This window comes from Leguminivora glycinivorella, chromosome Z, assembly GCF_023078275.1.
Source record: "Leguminivora glycinivorella isolate SPB_JAAS2020 chromosome Z, LegGlyc_1.1, whole genome shotgun sequence".
Taxonomy (NCBI): Eukaryota; Metazoa; Arthropoda; class Insecta; order Lepidoptera; family Tortricidae; genus Leguminivora; species Leguminivora glycinivorella.
This window is the reverse complement of record NC_062998.1, coordinates 5321907-5340553: the sequence shown is the minus strand read 5'-3', so window position 1 is coordinate 5340553 and position 18647 is coordinate 5321907. Positions and strand designations below refer to the sequence as shown.

The 18647-nt window shown below is 39.1% G+C and overlaps 1 protein-coding gene across 2 annotated transcripts in view; it reads right to left on the bottom strand.

Annotated features, from left to right (window-relative positions):
* Positions 1-4293: 4293 nt before the first annotated feature.
* LOC125241649 overlaps positions 4294-18647 on the bottom strand; it is a 118306-nt gene continuing 103952 nt past the window's right edge. Inside the window, exons 3-7 of one of the 2 annotated variants that reach the window (XM_048150220.1) lie at positions 10968-11141; positions 8921-9104; positions 7589-7825; positions 6769-6924; positions 4294-4758 (exon numbers count right to left, since the gene is read on the bottom strand). In XM_048150220.1, coding sequence (XP_048006177.1) covers positions 4532-4758; positions 6769-6924; positions 7589-7825; positions 8921-9104; positions 10968-11141 — 978 coding nt within the window. In that variant the 3' untranslated portion in view covers positions 4294-4531. The remainder of the gene's footprint in view (positions 4759-6768; positions 6925-7588; positions 7826-8920; positions 9105-10967; positions 11142-18647) is intronic. The other variant, XM_048150221.1, reaches the window with a different exon arrangement.

Here is an 18647-nt window from a genome sequence, read left to right as displayed (position 1 = left end):
CACATGGACGTTTAAAGTCGAACATTACTAGATGGCGTTGCCGTGCGGCTTGTATGTGTGCTCGCCGCGTACGTATAATATACTCGCTCTGTCCGCAACACATGTAAGCGGAATTGAATGAACGAGATCCGCGGCGCCCCACCCCGCGCCCCACGCCCCGCGCCCCGCGACCACGGCGCCGGCAACCTTGAGTTGAGAGGCCCCAGCCCCCGACCAAAGGATGCATTGATTTGTTAAAATTTAAAGCACTCTAAAGCAGGCGCGTAGTTAATTAGAAATATGGAAATGAATATTATTATGTAAGAAATACATAAGATAATAGCTAAGAATGTACATGTAGTAAACATAATGAACAAAATGTAAAGTACGTATTTGATAAAACATTTTCGAGAGTAATATTTTTATTCATAAAATTGTGCAAACACTGCAAACTTAATTTAAACTCCGAAACTATTTATTTTCTGAAACATGGTATGAAATGTTGTCATTACGTCCTTTTAAGTTAAAATATGCTTCCCGGTACCACAACATAGTGTAATTTAAAAATACAGATATAAAATTAATACTTCGCAAATAAATTACGACTATAAACACATAAAATTATTAAAACACCAAGACCAGACAATTTAAGCCTGGCGTCCACTAGGCGCGCCGATCGAGCCTTGGTAACCTTTGTTGAAAAATTTAGGTTTTTAGAAAAAAAAACGTTTAAACTCTTTTTAAGTGCCAGTCTGAAAAAATATATTCAAAAATATAAAATACATAGTTATTTGTTATACAAGAGTGCAAAGTTGTATTTTAACGGCGAGTGTGGAATTGAAAAACGAGCAAGCGAAAGTATTCTATAGTTGAACCACGATACACAACAACATTTTCCCTCACTATAGCGAGGAAAGTACAACGCAAAAAACGCGTTTATCACTGCTTCCAGGAGTTCCACAGGTGGTAAAACATATCGTCATCACTAGATTCACTATATGACTATATTCAAGGTCAAATTACTTTATCCACTAGTGGGTTTTTACCTGCTGGTATTGAAGGACAAAACGCGTGTTTCCGACCTAGCGAGGGGAAAAATGCAAAAATGTAGTGTGTTTTGGTTTGGTTTGGTCGGGGGGGGGGGGGGGGGGGGGCGGATGTGGTTAATAAATAATTATATTTGTACAATAATAATATTTTAAAATGCTGTTGCGCTTCGCGCGACGCAAGTGCGGCGTCGCGTCGAGGTCTAGGCCCACTCCGCCGCAAATCGGCGACCGAGCGCGCATTCGTGTGCGTTCGGAAATCCTAGCCAGTCGGCAATCGTCGCGTCTCATACTTCCATATCGATAAGGTTTGATTTCGCATGCATCGCATCGGTCGTGCATGTAGCAAATGTCGGAAGGATTTCAAAGGCAAAAATCAAAGATGGCGGCTTCAATGTATGGGATATCGGTCCTACATCCGATATCGGATCGGATAATGTGAAAACGCACTAACGGTTAATGCTTAGGCCGTTTTCACATTATCCGATCCGATATCGGGTGTCAGATCGACATCCTACATCCGATAAACGCTTCCGATAGTGTCGGATGTACAGTCAACCAATTGGAACCCTAGGCCACTCTACAACCATGTCAAAATGACAAGCAGTAAGAGGTTTCTTACAATCTGATTTATAACGTTACTATGACATAGTTCTACAGTGGCCTAGGGTTCCAATTGGTTGACTGTAGGTCCGATAAAAAGCATTGTTCCAAATCAATGAAGTATGATTTTGTATCAAAAAGTATTTAAAAAATGTTTTATATTTAATAATTATAAGCACCATATTCCAAATATTATATTGTAAAATTAAAATAACGGCATAAAAAATACTCAAGAGTGTCAGGCAAAATAAATAATTTTACATTCAATTGTATCTACTAAAAGATGATAAAACTAGTATCCACAATTCGGACCGATGCATTACAAACTTTTTTTTTCAATGGAAATTGTTCAACTAATTTGAATTTCGATCATTGGCAGCTGTTTAATAGAAATAGACGACATTTTTGTCACGCACACTACTACAAACGTATACCTACATTATTAACGTACACAAACAAATATTATCGGCTGACAGCTGAATATTCTACGAACACGCGAGCGGGAGCGAGGCTGCGCGATTTTGGTGACGCAATCATAGACTAAAAAGTTAACTGCGCAGATGTGCCATTTTCATTGTTCCTACTAATGTGTTTCACCTCTAATAGATTTGCGAAATATATTTATTTCAATTTGGAAAATTATTAGGTAACTACTTACTACTTACTACTTTATGAATTATGTTACTATAATATAAAAAAAAAGTTAATTTGTTTATTGATTGGTAACAGTTATTGAGTAAAATTGTATTTTTAGCACGCTCACTTTTTGCTGTTTTCTTTGGCCTGGTCATGAAAAAAGAGAACAATGGATACCTACGCTTTGTCCAAAAAAACTGACCGCACTATATATATATTATTATATATAAGTATATATTTGTATTTTAAAAAAGAAGATAAATCTTCAAGAAAAGAGCGTACATCCATCTTAAAGGCTGGCAACGCACCTCCAACACCCCTGGTGTTTCGGGTGTCCATGGGCGGCAGTGATCGCTTACTTTGTATTTTTTAAGTTGTAAATAAATAAATAAATAATTTTGACAGGCGGAATATAATAATGTGTCACATCTGATGGTGGACTTACTACTCTACGCGTAAATTACCGCTTCGCGCACTCCGCGCATTTGTCAGCTTGTGCAGAGTTTCCGTCTGGCAACGTCGCCTATAGTACGTAGTACATATATCTCAATGAACGGAACGCACACAATCGCACCGTTTCGTTGGCAGTATACTGTAGATAGTGACAGCTCCATCTAGTGACAATATGCAATAAAATTTAGGTAGCTCGATACTGTCGCGCGCAGGTTGTTCACGTTGTTGCGTCATAGTCAGTAGCAATATATTACGTGATATTATTTCTTTGAAAATTTCTGAAATAATGCATTAAATTTGTGTTGTCATCGATGTTTGTATTTAATTTATAATGTACTTAATTTATGACGCTTCAAATACCTTTAAATCTATTTGATAAAAAAATAATAATCGTCAATCGTGACACTTAGCGCCATCTATGAGATCTATTTGGAAATAATTTTGCACTGTTCCGGATGAGACCCCATGACGTTAGTAATTTATTATTAAACTGTGACCACGGGGACAATGCCGTCTTTGAAACATCGGAGGTCATGTTAAAAACATAATAGTACGCGATTTGCAATTTTAAATATATATTATTTATAATAAATGGTACAGTCGATATATCGGATCGGTGAAGCTCATAAATATCTGAGCCCGCCTCTATTGTCAAGGCGATAAGACGTGTTCAGATATTTTTGTGCGCCCCGGTCGAACAGAACGAGACTGTAGTAAACATTACATGATACCAAGCTAAGTTTTCAAAACGATCTTTGTATGTTTAGAAATCCTCATATCGAAAAGGTTTACCTGACCCAGGGTTCAAAACTGTAAACATATAGGCTGACAAAGACAATTTGCCAATCAGTAGATAAGTATCAGGAAAGTAGGTACTCATTCCTTTAGACCAGTAATATTAAAGACTAAGGATGAAGTCAGATCTATCAACATCGAGCCGCATTTTATATGTATATAGGAGCTGTTACACGGACAACACAATTGCCAGCAATCGGGAACTTGACTGTACTTAAAATAAAATATTTTATACCATGCGCGAAATAAAGCATCAGATAATTATAGGAAAAACATGGATAGAAGTTATTATGAAATCCAAATTGTATTTAATAAATCAGGTAGAAAAATATAAAGTAACTGAGTTGACCGTGACGTCACTCAATTCGATTTCATATTAATTCCATATCAGCAAGACGTTGAAATTCGTTTTGACAGTTCTTAAAAAGAAGCTGATTTGACTAGGAGGCAAGTAGCCTATTCACATACAATTACCGCGTTTGTTCAATGCGCACCAACTAACTATGGAGCAAACGCGGCAATGGTATGTGAATTGCTGGCAATTGTGTTGCCCGTGTAACAGCGCCTTAAGAAATCGCTCCTTGTGTCTTCACCCATTGACAATATCATCATAAATTAAATATAAGAAGATCATACCATCCCATACATTAAAATGCGACCGCCTAAGGACGAGCATACACTACACCACATATAAATGGCGCCACAAAAAAAACTGTTTTGTAGCTTTCGATTATACTTGTAGATGGCGTTAAGTGTCACTTTTGACATAGATTTATGGCACGAAAGTGTCAATTAACGCCAATCTACAAATAATCGATGGCAACAAGGCATCTATGTGTGGCGTAGTGTATGCGCGTTCTTAAGCGGTCGCATTTTAATGTATGGGATGGATCCATCTACTATATCCATTATTTTTGATATCATGGAGACAGTCTTGGGCTAAACAATATTAATTTTGACCAAATCATTCGCTAACGCCATTCCAAACTTCTAAAAAACCTAAAACCTAATTTGAAAACCTAGTCGGGCTGGGCGGAGCACTGCGGAACGGGGTCTTCACACTTGTACGCTCTAGGGAAGAGAGAGGAGTAGGACGGAGGGGGTTCGTACTCGGGAGGGGAGGTGGGAGTGGGGGAGAAGAGGTGCTGGGAGGCGGCGGTGACGGTCACCGTCGGGGAGAGGTCTATGCAGGACGCTGGGATGTTGATCGGCGTGTCTGATGGCTTGGAGCGCTTGCAGCAACATTCTGGAAATAAAAACAATGTTTTTTTTTATAAAACAATGCTTTAGGCTTATTGAGGCGGATATGTCCCAAATCGTAGAGGAATTCCGGGACACTTAACTAGGCAGTTTGGAACAATTTGCGATCTCGCACGCGACTCGCGCGTTATTTAAATGTATTCTATAGGCACTGGTCCCACCGCGAGCTAGTAAGCTATGAGCTATCGGCTATAAAAACGAACAAAAGATGATCACTCCGGTGTAAATAAAAGAGACACGGCGATGTTTATAGCTACTCGCCCAGCGACGGCATGGGAGTGCTTATCTTTTGTTCGTATTTATAGCCGATAGCTCATAGCTTTCTAGATCGTGGTGGGACAAGTGCCATACAGATGTAGTGCGAAAATGGTTTCCTTCGTATTTTTCCGAAAACGTTCGTATTTGTCATGCTATGTCAAGTCAATGTCAGTACATCTTGTACTGAGACTGACAGAAATAGCATGACACGTTCGTATGTTTCCGCAACAATACGAAGGCAAATCTTTTTGCACTATATCTGTACCACAGATGTCATATATACCATAGATCAAGCAAACGTATCTACTTAGCGTGTCAAATGAACTCAGTGAAATCCACTGAGTTGTCCGTCTTTACTCGCAGCTTGCAGCTTTCGGGCGTCAATTTTTGTAAGTTGAAGTCAACCAAAACATAAAAATGCCTCGTTACGTGATATTCAATTGCAACAACACAAAAATTATGAACAATCAAGAGCCTGAGACATATTTAAAATTACAGGCAAGAATCAACTTCAGTACAAAATTTGACACGCTCGGCCCCTATACAAATATATGAATTTGTTTCTTCTATCTAAAGTTTGTCATATCATGCGTCCCTTTCGCACTTACATACTTAGAACGTGACAGACATGGTGACAAATGACAGCCGTCCATCTTAGCCTAGCTGAATGGCTTTATATTATAAAAATCGATAAAATATTAAAAATCGATAAATCGATAAAACAATAGGTATCAATAATTATTGCCAGGCTACGCTAGTACACACTTCAGGCGATAATCATTTAATTCACTCGATATTTAAATTTAAATTCAGGAAGTACCGATAACGTATGGAAATAGGTGGCGACGTATCGCTTAGTTCATGAAGCACTAATAAATTCTACATTATCATTTTAAAGTCCGTCAAGTGGGATAACATAGGATATTGGGATACCTTCAATATTATTTTTGAATACGATAGTACTATAACTCGTGCGATGTTGTTAGTTGTAAATAAACTTTATGGGACAAATCTAGTTTGTTAAAATATTAGGCTGGTTTTAGTACTACGCGGACAGTCCGCGCGGAGCGGCCCGCGCGACCAATTTGTATGAAGTTGATGTTGTCGTCCGCGCGGACCTACCGCTTTACTCTAAAACGCTCCCTGAACATATTAGTCCAGTCCAGTGTGGATCGCTCCGCGCGGTCGGTCCGTGTGACACTAAAACCAGCCGTAGGCACTGGTCCCATCGCGAGCTAGTAAGCTATGAGCTATTGGCTATAAAAACGAACAAAAGATAAGCACTCCCGTGCAAATAAAAGAGACACGGCGATTTTGATAGCTCACCGCTGGGCGAGTAACTATAAAAATCGCCGTGTCTCTTTTATTCGCACGGGAGCGACTATCTTTTGTTCGTTTTTATAGCCGATAGCTCATGGCTTACTAGGTCGCGGTGGGACCAGTGCCTTAAACTCCAGACTGGTAAAATTATACTCAAAGGCATTAAAGCGTAATGATATTCAATAATTTTTAAGTGTTTTGGCTCGCCGATGATTCGAACGCGCTTTATGAAGGCAATTAGGGGTGAGCCCTACATTTTCGGGTTTGATGCCTGTTTTTGTTGACAAGATTTGCATAGCATCTATAGTTGGCGGACTAATCCCATGCGAGACACGTCACTGAAAGCTTCATAGAAGGTCGGATTTATCCCACGCAAGGCAGTCCCTGATAGTGTGATAGAAGTAACGGTCGGACTTACCCCAAGCGAGACAGAACATGAGTATGGTGGCGCAGATCAGCATTCCCACCACGAGGTAACTCCAGGGGCCGTAGGGCTTCAGAGCGGCCGCGAATTCCAGGAACGCGTTCGATTTCTGCTCGCTCTCCGTGATTTTCACTGAAAGTTTCAAATCGCCTGGACTAAATTAAAGCAGTCAAGTTTTATTATATACAATACAATTCTCTGTATTGCACATCTCACAAAGTTTAGAAGTAATGCACAAGAAACACAAGATTAAACAGAGGTAACAACAGGCGGTCTTATCTCTTAAGAGCGTCTTCCTGCTAACCTTTGGGCATATACCTAATGTTGTAAGTAATCTTCTTTTTTTTATAAGTTAAGAGTTTATAACGACTGACCGGACGACTGGTCTGGCTCAGTCGGTAGTGATCCTGCCTGCTAAGCCGCGGTCCTGGGTTCGAATCCCGGTAAGGGCATTTATTTGTGTGATGAGCACAGATATTTGTTCCAGAGTCATGGATGTTTTCTATGTATATAAGTATGTATTTATCTATTTAAGTATGTATATCGTCGGTTAGCACTCATACTACAAGCTTTGCTTAGTTTGGGGCTAAGTTGATCTGTGTAACGGCTCAGCCACGACATTGGTCTAAGCGCGACAGCGGTGAGCGGCGGTCATACATTGGAACGAGACACAGCGATGGGACTTTTCATTCGCACGTATGGCTGCCGCTCACCGCTGCCGCGCTTAGACTAATGTCGTGGCTGGGCTGTAAGGTGTCCCCAATTTTTTTTTTTTTTTTACTTGAGAATAGAAGATAGTTAACAGTAAACTTACTTATAACAGAAGGCTTCGTCATGCCATCGTTCTGATCTATCCCCAGCAACTCCTGGTTCCTGGCAGCGAATCGCCTAAGCAGTTCCAGCAACGGCGGGTCTCTCCTATGCATGCACGCTGAGGTATCTTCGTCTTCGCCGCCGGGGCAATGTCGGACGCCGTCGCAGACGAGGTAGGAGGATATGCAGAGGCTAGTCATACCGCAGATGAATTGAGATTCGTTGTTGCATACGGAGCCTGGAATTAAAGGAGTGTATAAAGACCAGGGTACGTATCCAAATTAACAAACTTACGATAATGCCGTTATCGGAGCTGGCTATCTCTATCGCTCTTGCTAGACGCGACAAAGCCAGACTGCGCTTCAATCGGCGTCTAGCATCAACGATTGTCATTTCGACTAGACCGGCAGGTATTCAAGATAACTAGGGTTCTAACATCATTTTAGTATTTTTCAGGATTCTTAAGCCTTAGCTTGCAGAACTGGCATGTATGCCGTATACAGAATTACTGGCAAATGGACTGTCAATCTGTAATGCAAGTAATTTGTAGAAGGCTGTCATGTCAATGGGCGAGACGACTAAAAAAAACTAATTAGTCCGTCAGTTAGATTATCAAAGAATTTTAGTTTAGACACGATTTTTTTCTTTTTTCTCGTAAACGAAAAATGGCGTCGGTACAGTGCGTTGAATTTTCGCGTGACGTCACGCCTAGGTACAATTTTTTTTACTTAAAAGTGACGTCACAAGCCCCCACTTCGAAACTTTGATGCTCTATATCTTTGTATTTTTTCATTAATTAGAAAAAGTGAAAAATATGTGTTCAGTATTTTTGGACGATCTAACTGACGGACTAAACAAAATGACATTTTTTTTTATGAAGTCGTCATCCCTATTGTGTACTACAGTCAGGTTTATCGTAAGCTTTAAAATTTTCCATTCAGAAAGATTAAGTGACGTGTAGTCATCAAAGCTTGGGTATTAAGCAAATGAGCTGGTAAAACTCACCACTGTTAACCGCTGTGACGACAAGCCTTAGCTTCTCAGTGTGCTGATAGGGGTTCCGCACAATCTTGATCTTCGGCTTCAGCAGTTTGTTGCCAGCCGTCCAGCTAGCGCCCCGCGTTGCCAAGTGATTAAAAGGTTAAGCAGCTGGTAAAACTCACCACTGTTAACCGCAGTGACCACAAGCCTGAGCTTCTCAGTGTGTTGGTAGGGTGAAGTGGGAGGGTTCCACACAATCTTGATCTTCGGCGGCAGCAGTTTGTTGCCAGCCGTCCAGCTAGCGCCCCGCGTTGCCAAGTGATTAAAAGGTTAAACAGCTTGTAAAACTCACCACTGTTAACCGCAGTGACCACAAGCCTGAGCTTCTCAGTGTGTTGGTAGGGTGAAGTGGGCGGGTTCCACACAATCTTGATCTTCGGCGGCAGCAGTTTGGTGCCAGCCCTGGCAGCTACAGCTGCTGCGTTGCCGCCGCAGAGGTTCATCCGCCATATTGGTTTTATGGCGTCCCCTATGTACTGTAAAACAGGAGCTTGTTAATAAAAGTATACGTAGAGTAATTCAAAATTCACGTAAGTGCACTTGGCGATGAACAGTCGTTAGACGACTTTAAGGATTTACAGGAGGACCTCTTTTTAAGATATTTGGGAGCGCAAAAAGTAATTGTCATAAATAGAATTTGACTAGAATTTTGAAAATTACTCCATGGCAACTGTGTACTTGATAACAATATAATGAAAATGACTCGCTTGACATTTTGACATAATATTACATACACGGGAAAGACCAAGGATAGATATACATACATGCACATGAATATACTCAAGTGTATTACAAAGACAGGTTGCTAGTTGCTAGCACATAGCTCACACCACAATTGAATCTATATCCCACAGTCGACTTCTAAGCCACCAACGGGAAGAAAGGGAATCGTAAAATTCTTTGAAGGGGTTGGTAACGTTGTAAAAAAAAACTGGGGTATTGGTAATTTTGGCTGATTAAAATATCTATCTATCTATCTGCCTGCGCCATTTCCCATCATCTGGGGTCGGCTCTCCTTGTCCGTTTTCTCCATTCCGGGCGGTTTTGGGCGATATCTGGGTTTATAAGTTGTTGTTTCAGGTCTTTTTGGACCGTCGTTAACCAAGTGGCGGTAGGCTTTCCACGGCCTTGCTTCGTCACAGGTATGTTTAGGGCTACACGCACCATGTGGTCTTCAGGACGCCTGAGGATATGTCCATACCAGCGTAAACGTTTTTGGCTGCTGAATTTTGGCTGATTAAAAATGCGAGCATTTCGCCTTTGACAGTCGTATGAGATGTCACTACTAAAATAAGCCTAATTCTCTCCAGACCTGTTCGAGGCCAAGGTACGTAACCAACTACAGGTCCAATTCGCCACTTGGCCCCAATTGACCCCACCACAATTACCGCCATCAATAAGTAGTCATTAGGGTCCTCCATTAATGCGCCAGAGAATAAATAGGTTTTTCTTATTCAATGATTTCATTGAAAAGTATTTACTCCATCTTGTATGTATTTATATATTCACCAAATAAATCAACGAAAAATCTCAATTATCTCAAGTGAGTTGGCCATTTTTCCTGTGAATGTTTCGTATCTACAAAGAACCAAAGGCAACTTATCACTATAGTCTTACTATAAAATAGCTCGTATTGAACGAGTAGGCTTACCTGCGGAGCTTGTTGGAGTGGCCTATTTCATAGTCTCATTGACATTTGACAGTGAAGTATTGTGTCCATTTCTGGGTAGATAAGTAACATTGGCCAAAGTCAATATTTAGCCATTCAAGCACTTCTTGTACTATTTATATCATACATTCTGTGGTTCGAAAAGCAATGAACGGCAATACAAAACGCCCCTGTCGCGAATCGAGCGCTCCACTGCGCCACTCCTACTGCTCTGAAGAATACTCTAGGGTACACTTACCACTAGCAGGTTGTACGCCTGAGTAGCGTTAGCCCTCGACGGGGCCTGGTCGTCCCGCGTGTGTGGAGTTCCACTCTCGCGAGTCTCTTGGTCTTCTGAAGGATACTTTGTTCAGGTGAGATATAGACTTACCACTATTAGCTTGCACGCCTGAGCAGCGTTAGCCCTCTGCGGGGCCTAATCGTCCCGCGAGTGAGGAGTTCCACTCTCGTGAGTGCCACTCTTGGTCTTCTAAAGAATACTTTGTCTAGGCGAGATATGGACTTACCACTAGCAGCTTGCACGCCTGAGTAGCGTTAGATCTCGGCGGGGCCTGGTCGTCCCGCGTGTGTTGAGCGGTAGCGCTGCGGGCGCCCCATTTGCGGCCCTGCTGCGCCACGGCCGCTACCATACTTCTAAAGCATCCTAGTGTGATATATCGTTTATTCTTACCACTAGCAGCTTGCAGGCCTGAGTAGCGTTAGCCCTCGGCGGGGCCTGGTCGTCCCGCGTGTGTTGAGCGGTAGCGCTGCGGGCGCCCCATTTGCGCGCCTGCTGCGCCACGCCCGCTACCAGCGCGGGCGAGGACACTTCTAACGCGCCGCGCTCCCATTCTGACAGGTTCTCCTGTAACAAAATATCAAGTTGTAGTCTGGGATAACAAGAATCGGGGAAATTATTTTTAGTTTTAAGATGCTTTATTCTCACTAAGCATTTACGATTCGCTTACATGAGAACTTAAAACTATACAAATCGTCACTACTTTTAAAAAAACTTGTATCTTCGTCTGTCAATGAAAAGAAAATTGTAGTAAGTATGTATGGAATGCATATAGACTTACTGCGTTTTAACTTTGAGGAACAGCGTGAGATACGAGATTTTTTTAAAAGTAGTGACGAAATACATTTATTTTGTGTGAAGTTAACGAAATAACAAGGGTATTTTTTCAAATTCTATAAAAATAAGTCGTCAATACACTTATAGAAAACAAGGTGATCAGTGGTGCGGTGCATATGTACACAAAACGTTTGATAGTTAAAGAGTAGGTTGTGGCCCAGTTTAACTTATTCCCGGGAATCGTAAAAAAATATGAGTCAACGGAGCCCACTCTGTAGGTGTCACGAATATGGAGGCTTGTACTATTAGCGTTTGTACTATTTTGGATGTTTGTACTATTAGCGTTAGAAAAAGTTGATCAATATGACCAAAGAGAATGGAATAAACTGAATGTCAAGTCAATATTGTAGTCACAGTACATTTACTGCCATCTTTCGACATAGGATTGAAATCATTGAATGTTTAAATTCCCAGTTGACTATTTGGTTCCTACTGTTTCCCTGATGGGCCATTTTCAAAGTTGTCTACCCTACTTTTTGTTTTGGATTTGGAAATTTTTATGTGGTTTCCACTCAGAATCCCCATATAACCATAATCGGTCGCCGTTCCTACGCAAATCCTCCTATTTTGTGTACACACAGGTCTTCGGGTCTCAATGCTTAGTCGCAGTACGGTCGACGTTTAGTCGCGGCGACCCAAATGGGGACGATTGGTAACAGGCACAAATGGTCACAGAAGTGACAGAAGTGTGCACTACGCGTGCACACATTGTTACCGTTTGGCGACTACTTTCCCAAAATCATTCGTTCATTTCATTCTTTTCAAATGGCGACTGTCAGAGACGTCAAAGTAAAAAAGAAATAAAATCATTTGACATTAAAATGTAATGGCGTAAGAATTTGTTAAAGATAAATATTGTTTGCATTTGTAATATAATGTGGGCTAATTACCATGGCCAATTAAATTGCTCGAGTAATTTCATAAAATAAGTCTAAATTTATCAACGCGCCATCAATTTACCTCAGTTTAACCAGTAATAATATTATTGACTACTCGGGGTTTGCGTGTTATGTATATTGATTGGTGAAGTTTTAGTGCTCCGGTGCATATACTATACTGAAATAATAAAAATAATGCCTAGAAAACCAATAAAGTTGTTAAAATATGGATTAAGACGGTAATATTCCATGTAAAAAACAGTCGCCAAACGGTCACCAAAACGGTCGACAAACGGTCGCAAAATGGTCGCAGCGTACACGCGTGACCGAAAGCAGTGAATATTTATTATATTTTCAAAATGGCTTCTTGTATTAATTTTTTCCAGGTATCCTCAAACTTTATAAACAATTAAATATGCCGTCGTACTCAGTTGCCCTCACTAAAGAAGATTAAAAAAAAATTGTAACGTGCGTACCGAGCTGCTGGGTTGTAAAGGATCGGGGATCATATGGTCTTCTATAGAGCAACTAGTATTTTGCGGCATTTCACAATTGACACTTGTTGAAGTAGTCGTCATTAATATTACTATCAACATTAATTTCAGCGATCTGTACTTCTTTTGTCAAGATTTTTGTATAGATAAGTGTCTACAAATTTGTAATGTTAAAGAGACATAAATAAAACGTAGTAGAGTAAATAATTGAGTTGTGTTTTTTTGTAACCCAAACAAAATACTTGTAGATACGAGTGCAGAAAAGAGGAAAATCGATACGAGTAGCAATAAATTAATACACGAACGAAGGGAGTGTTTTAAATCGACACGAGTTGTGAATGTCCTTTTCGCACGTGTATCGTACGACGATTTTCAGTACCTAAATCTAAGCTAAGAGTTTCGACCAGACAAGAAATGAATCATTGCTTGATTTGCTCGCACTACTGCGTTAAAAAAAGCAGCATCTGTACTGAAAAAAACTATCATTGCGCAACAGAAATTCTATTAATATCACAGTAAATACTCTATTTCATTTGATTCCTACTTTTATTGTGTAAAGCAACACTACACTTCATTTTTATCAATAAGAATTAAAAATTATATATTTAATACATTAAGTAACTATAAAGTGCTTATCTATTTGTATTATCATTCTGCACTTTTCTTAACTTTCCCACATTTCTATAAAATGTCGAAGAGTGCTTAAATGGTCGTCGTCGTTTATTATTATTTAATTCGCTCATATTTAAATGATTCAAAGCAACCAGTCCACAACTTCACAAGACAGTTTGAGAAACCTTCGTATTTCAGATTGTCATTTGCGGATACAGTGGTTTAGGAGCAGTTCGGTAATCAGACCTACACATGTGTGTACAAATTCTGTCAATGTCACTGTCAGAAACCGTTCTGACAGTGACAATGACAGCCACAAATTCGTCCACATGTTGTTACCGTTATGTGTGCAAACGTCGACTAATAAGGTGTCTTTAAAAGTCATTCTGACAGTGACATTGACAGCCACAAATTCGTACACATTTTGTTACCGTAACGAGTGCACACGACGACTACATTTTGTTATTGTATCAATACGGTCGCATTGTTTGCACGACGTTACCACGCGTTATGTCACATTTGACAGTTGAAGATTTTGCGACTGAAATGGTTGTATGGGTCGCGAGCTCTTTCAATCCTAATAGGAGAAAAAAAGTGTCCCAAGGTTTTTTCCCATTCCGTTACAATTTTTTCATACATTTTGTATGGCGGTAACGGAATGGAAGATTTGAAAAATGTACGAAAATCTTGGGACATTTTTTTTTCGCCTATCAGGATCGAAAAACCTCGCGATTCTGAGTATGAATCGCGTGAAATAATTTCGATTAAAAGTATTTTTTAGACCATGTTTAAAAAAATCATAAAATAAAAAAGTATGATTTTTTTTTAAAATATGGCTCTTACTAATAGAGATAAAAGATTGAAGAACCGCTGACCGTTGGTCTTATAATTCTATCTGTAATGCAAATTTAGGAATTTCAACTCAAAAATTGTCAAAAACCGATGAAAACCGTGTGGAGTCCCCTCAAGTAATAATACACGATAAAGTCAGGATCGCAGGATGCAGGCATCATTCGCAATATGACTCAGTTGAAGAGTAAATATCTTTTCAAAAGGGCTTATTCCTATACAAAAACCATACAAAACGAGCATTTTTAAACAAAAACACACTCAGTGATTCCACTCCTGAGCATGCCGGTTGAATATTTATACGCCCCACGCTCCCTGAATCAATAACTTGTTGTCTCCATTAGGTATTCGGATGGTACAAGGCCGTTGGGCGTTACGCAGTGCATTCCTTTACCCATATAATTATAAAAGAACTAGCTTTTCCCGCTGCTTCGCTCGAGTTAGAAAGAGACAAAAAGTAGCCTACGTCACTATCCATCCCTTCAACTATCTCCACTTAAAAAATCACGTCAATTCGTCGCTCCGTTTTACCGTGAAAGACGGACAAACAAACAGACACACACACTTTCCCATTTATAATATTAGTATGGATACCTGAGAAATTAAGCATTTCTCTGAAAACATATTAATAACCTAACCTAACCTCAAAATTAAAATTTTGAAAAAACCCCCGACCGCGACATTGTGGACCGATTTTCATGAAACATGGCTTCTGAACACTCCCGACTAACTCAACTTTCAGACAAAAATAACTAAATCTAAATCGGTTCATCCGTTCGGGAGTAACGATGCCACAGACAGACACACACACAGAAAGACAGACTGACACGTCAAACTTATAACACCCCGTCGTTTTTGCGTCGGGGGTTAAAAATACAAAAATGCAAATTTCCGGAGATGAGACCTAGATAGTTCGGTTTTTCGCGCCCGGAGATGTATGAGTTAAGCGACCGTTTAACGGGAATTTATTTACCGATCATTTACCTTTTTTTATCTACTGATTCTGATGGTGAAAACGTGCTAAGGATTTGTAATACGATTTCTAAAAAAAATTGTATATATACGGAACCATAAGCCTATGATAATTCTGCTTGACAGTTTTTTGCGTATCGTGCATGCTTAGATACTTTACAAGTAAGTACTTGTTTCATATTGCGTGTATGGAAATCGTGTTCAGCGACAAACCAAGAGGCGTAAATTGATTATTGTGACGGCGCGGCGTGTGTCAGCCATGCGTTAAGTCTGAGCTGCTAATAGGATAGGAATAGGACGAATAAAAAATACGAGGTGGATATTATCAATGAGGATTAGGGCTTCCAATACCGGGATCCCGGGATCCCGCCTTTTTTGGGGCACATTTCAATACCGGTATTTAATTTAGTAATACCGGGATCCCGGTATTTTTAGTAACTAACAAATTATGCCAAATGAACGTAAACTACTCATCAAAAACGTTAAATTTCTGCATCACGATGGTCACTACAGGCGTAAATCTTGCTTCTTACTCTCGTTTCTCGATTTGACACATTACCTGTTTGGTATTTTTAAAATATTTGTATGAAAATGTATCAAGCTTAAGAATATGGGCCAAACTGTCAAATCTGACGTTCAAAAGTTTTAAGCCTGTGTCGAGAGATGGCAGTCTATGCACTGTAATTACACATTTTACTTTGATATGTGTTAAAATCTCAAATATAAATATTAGCGCCATGTAGCCGAGCGTTCCCCAAAGGTGTAACGCCATCTACCGTACCTTTTTCTTTATGGTCCTGAGGTACGTTTTTTTCTTAGACTATCTATTTGGTATTAAATAACAACATCTTACTTTGGACGATCTCGAGTGACATTTATAGTAATTTTGTTAACCACGTGCTTTTGCAATAGGTACCATTCGTGTCGCCGCTGCCGAAGAGTAACTACTGAGCCGTCTTTATACTGTGCTTTTTCCGACCATCACAAATTTACATAATTGGTCGAGTCAACATAAGCGAAGCAAACATGACATATCACCAAGCAAGTTTACACTCAATAGCTAACCAATAAAGTAGGTTATTTCAGTGTTGTACTATATCAAGTGTTTATTAGTATTTCAATGTTTTTGAAAGAAGGAACAGCGAATCTTCCATTGATGTAATGCATTCGCGGAAGCGATAAGTTGACATTTACAAGTACAGTACCCGGTCATAATGATTGTGCATCGGTTTTTCGTCTTCGTTGAGCGTTGTCTCTTTCCAAAGACCGTGTACATTCTTTATCGCCGTTTACTTGTAAAACTTATTGTTCTGAAAACTTGATTTCTTCCTTGTATTTGCATTTAGGGTTCTGTGGTAAAGATAAAGATGCTAATGTTGCTCCGAATTATTGGCAACGTATAATAAAGAGTAACTATCGTACAGTATGCTGATTGCTGACTCCCACTCCCCGCTGAAAGTACCGCCCACCCCCTCTCAGTTACCTCACAGTTACCGCCTGTCGAAAACGGGACCAGTCGACCTGTCGTATCTCACACATACAAGCATGGTACGCGTTCACCTACACGAGCTTAATAGACTGTGTGCAGAGGATGTAACTTCTTTATTTATAGTGTAAATTTAAATATCAATATGTCATTAATTTTAAATAAGATTACATTGAGGCACTTTGTTCAGTAATTACTTGTTTGTTTGTTTATTGGAGACCATATACATCTCTAAGAAAAATAATAGATTAAGTATTTTTATTATCTTTAGTTGTGACCAATAGAGTCTTATACAACTCTAAAGTTATTTTAAATATTTTCTATTTGCAACAGTTAGTATTTTTTTATCATGTTTCATTTCTAGATGTACCTTTGACATTTAGAGACTCTAAACATCTCTTATCTAGAGATAAATTAAGACAAATTTGCATCATAAATAAATAAGCAATGAATTAGTCACTTCCATTATAGTTACGTAGAACCATTACATTAGTTTCATTACCACCCTATGGCATCATACTGTCTTAAAACCCTACATATGTGACCCCGACCCATTGAAACTGGACCAATTTATTAGCACCAAAGAACAATGTCTTACGAAACGATCCAATTAGTGCAGTGGAACGCACAATGGCGTTGCGAGAGAGCTATCTCACGTATCCGTTCTGTGATATACTGTTCAATATGTGACCTAAAAAAAACACCGGCTAAAAAAGTTTTTCACTAGGTTAACCTAAAATTTTGAAAAAAAAAACCCCCGCTTTTTTATTTAGCTTTAATTTTTGTAATTAAATTTAAATTTAATTTTATAATTTAAATCAAATGTAATTTTATAATTTTAATTTTATTTTATGTATTGCTGACATTTCTGACATTTTTATACATTGACTTATAATTATAATATATTTATTTGAATTTTAAGTAGCCTAGGACTATATGTAATTCTAATTTAATCTGTGAGTTTTTATGATTTTATCTTTTAAAATGCTATAATATAAACAGAAAAAAAATGTCAGTATTGTCGCAAATATAATTTTAATTTTTGAAATTACTGGTAAATTATGTATTTTTTATTTTGAACTGTGATTTATTTATTTTAATTGTACTGTTATTTTAATTGGACTATATGTTGTCTGCAATAAACGGATTTATTATTATTATTATAGTGGATCGATTTTCAAGAAACATTGGCTAAGAACACTCCCGATTAATTCAAACAAAAAAACTAAATCATAATCGGTCCAGCTACGATGCCACAGACAGACAGACACGTCAAACTTATAACACCCGGTCGTTTTTGCGTCGAGGGTTAAAAAGGCTCGACATTGAAATTTTCTATGGAAGGAAAAACTTTTTGAATTTCGAACACACGAATTCGCCGTTCTAAAGTCTGTGGAAGACGACGTAATGCTATTTTTGAAAAAGGACGGCTAGTAATGTTAAATCTAAAGACCACTCGTTTTCGATTCTGTTAGTAGAATTTAAATCGCTAGTAGTGGAGATATTATTGAACGAATTTCACGAAATCGAATGGCCGACATTCAAAATCGGCCCCCTGTTCTGTGTTTTTGAACACTAAAGTTTAGTGAAGCTTTTAGCCAGCTGACCCTCGATACAGTCTTCCTTAAACAAGTTTTTGAAAGAAAACTGTTGTCAATTAGCTAAATGACTGGGTAGGTTAATCTCCATCGTTTTCGCATTAAATCGCCGGTCGGCATTGTCTTTAATAGCACTCTTAATTGAGCTATTATGAGAAAATGATTAGAAGTGGTCTTGAGTCGCCATCTTTGTCGTCATTAGTTCAAAACACGGTGAGACGGTAACAAGTAGTGAACTAAGTTAAAAATAGGAAAATACTTAGACAGCGATCATTAATAGTTATTTGTTATACAAGGGGGCAAAGTTGTATTTTAACGCCGAGTGTGGAATTGAAAAACGAGCAAGT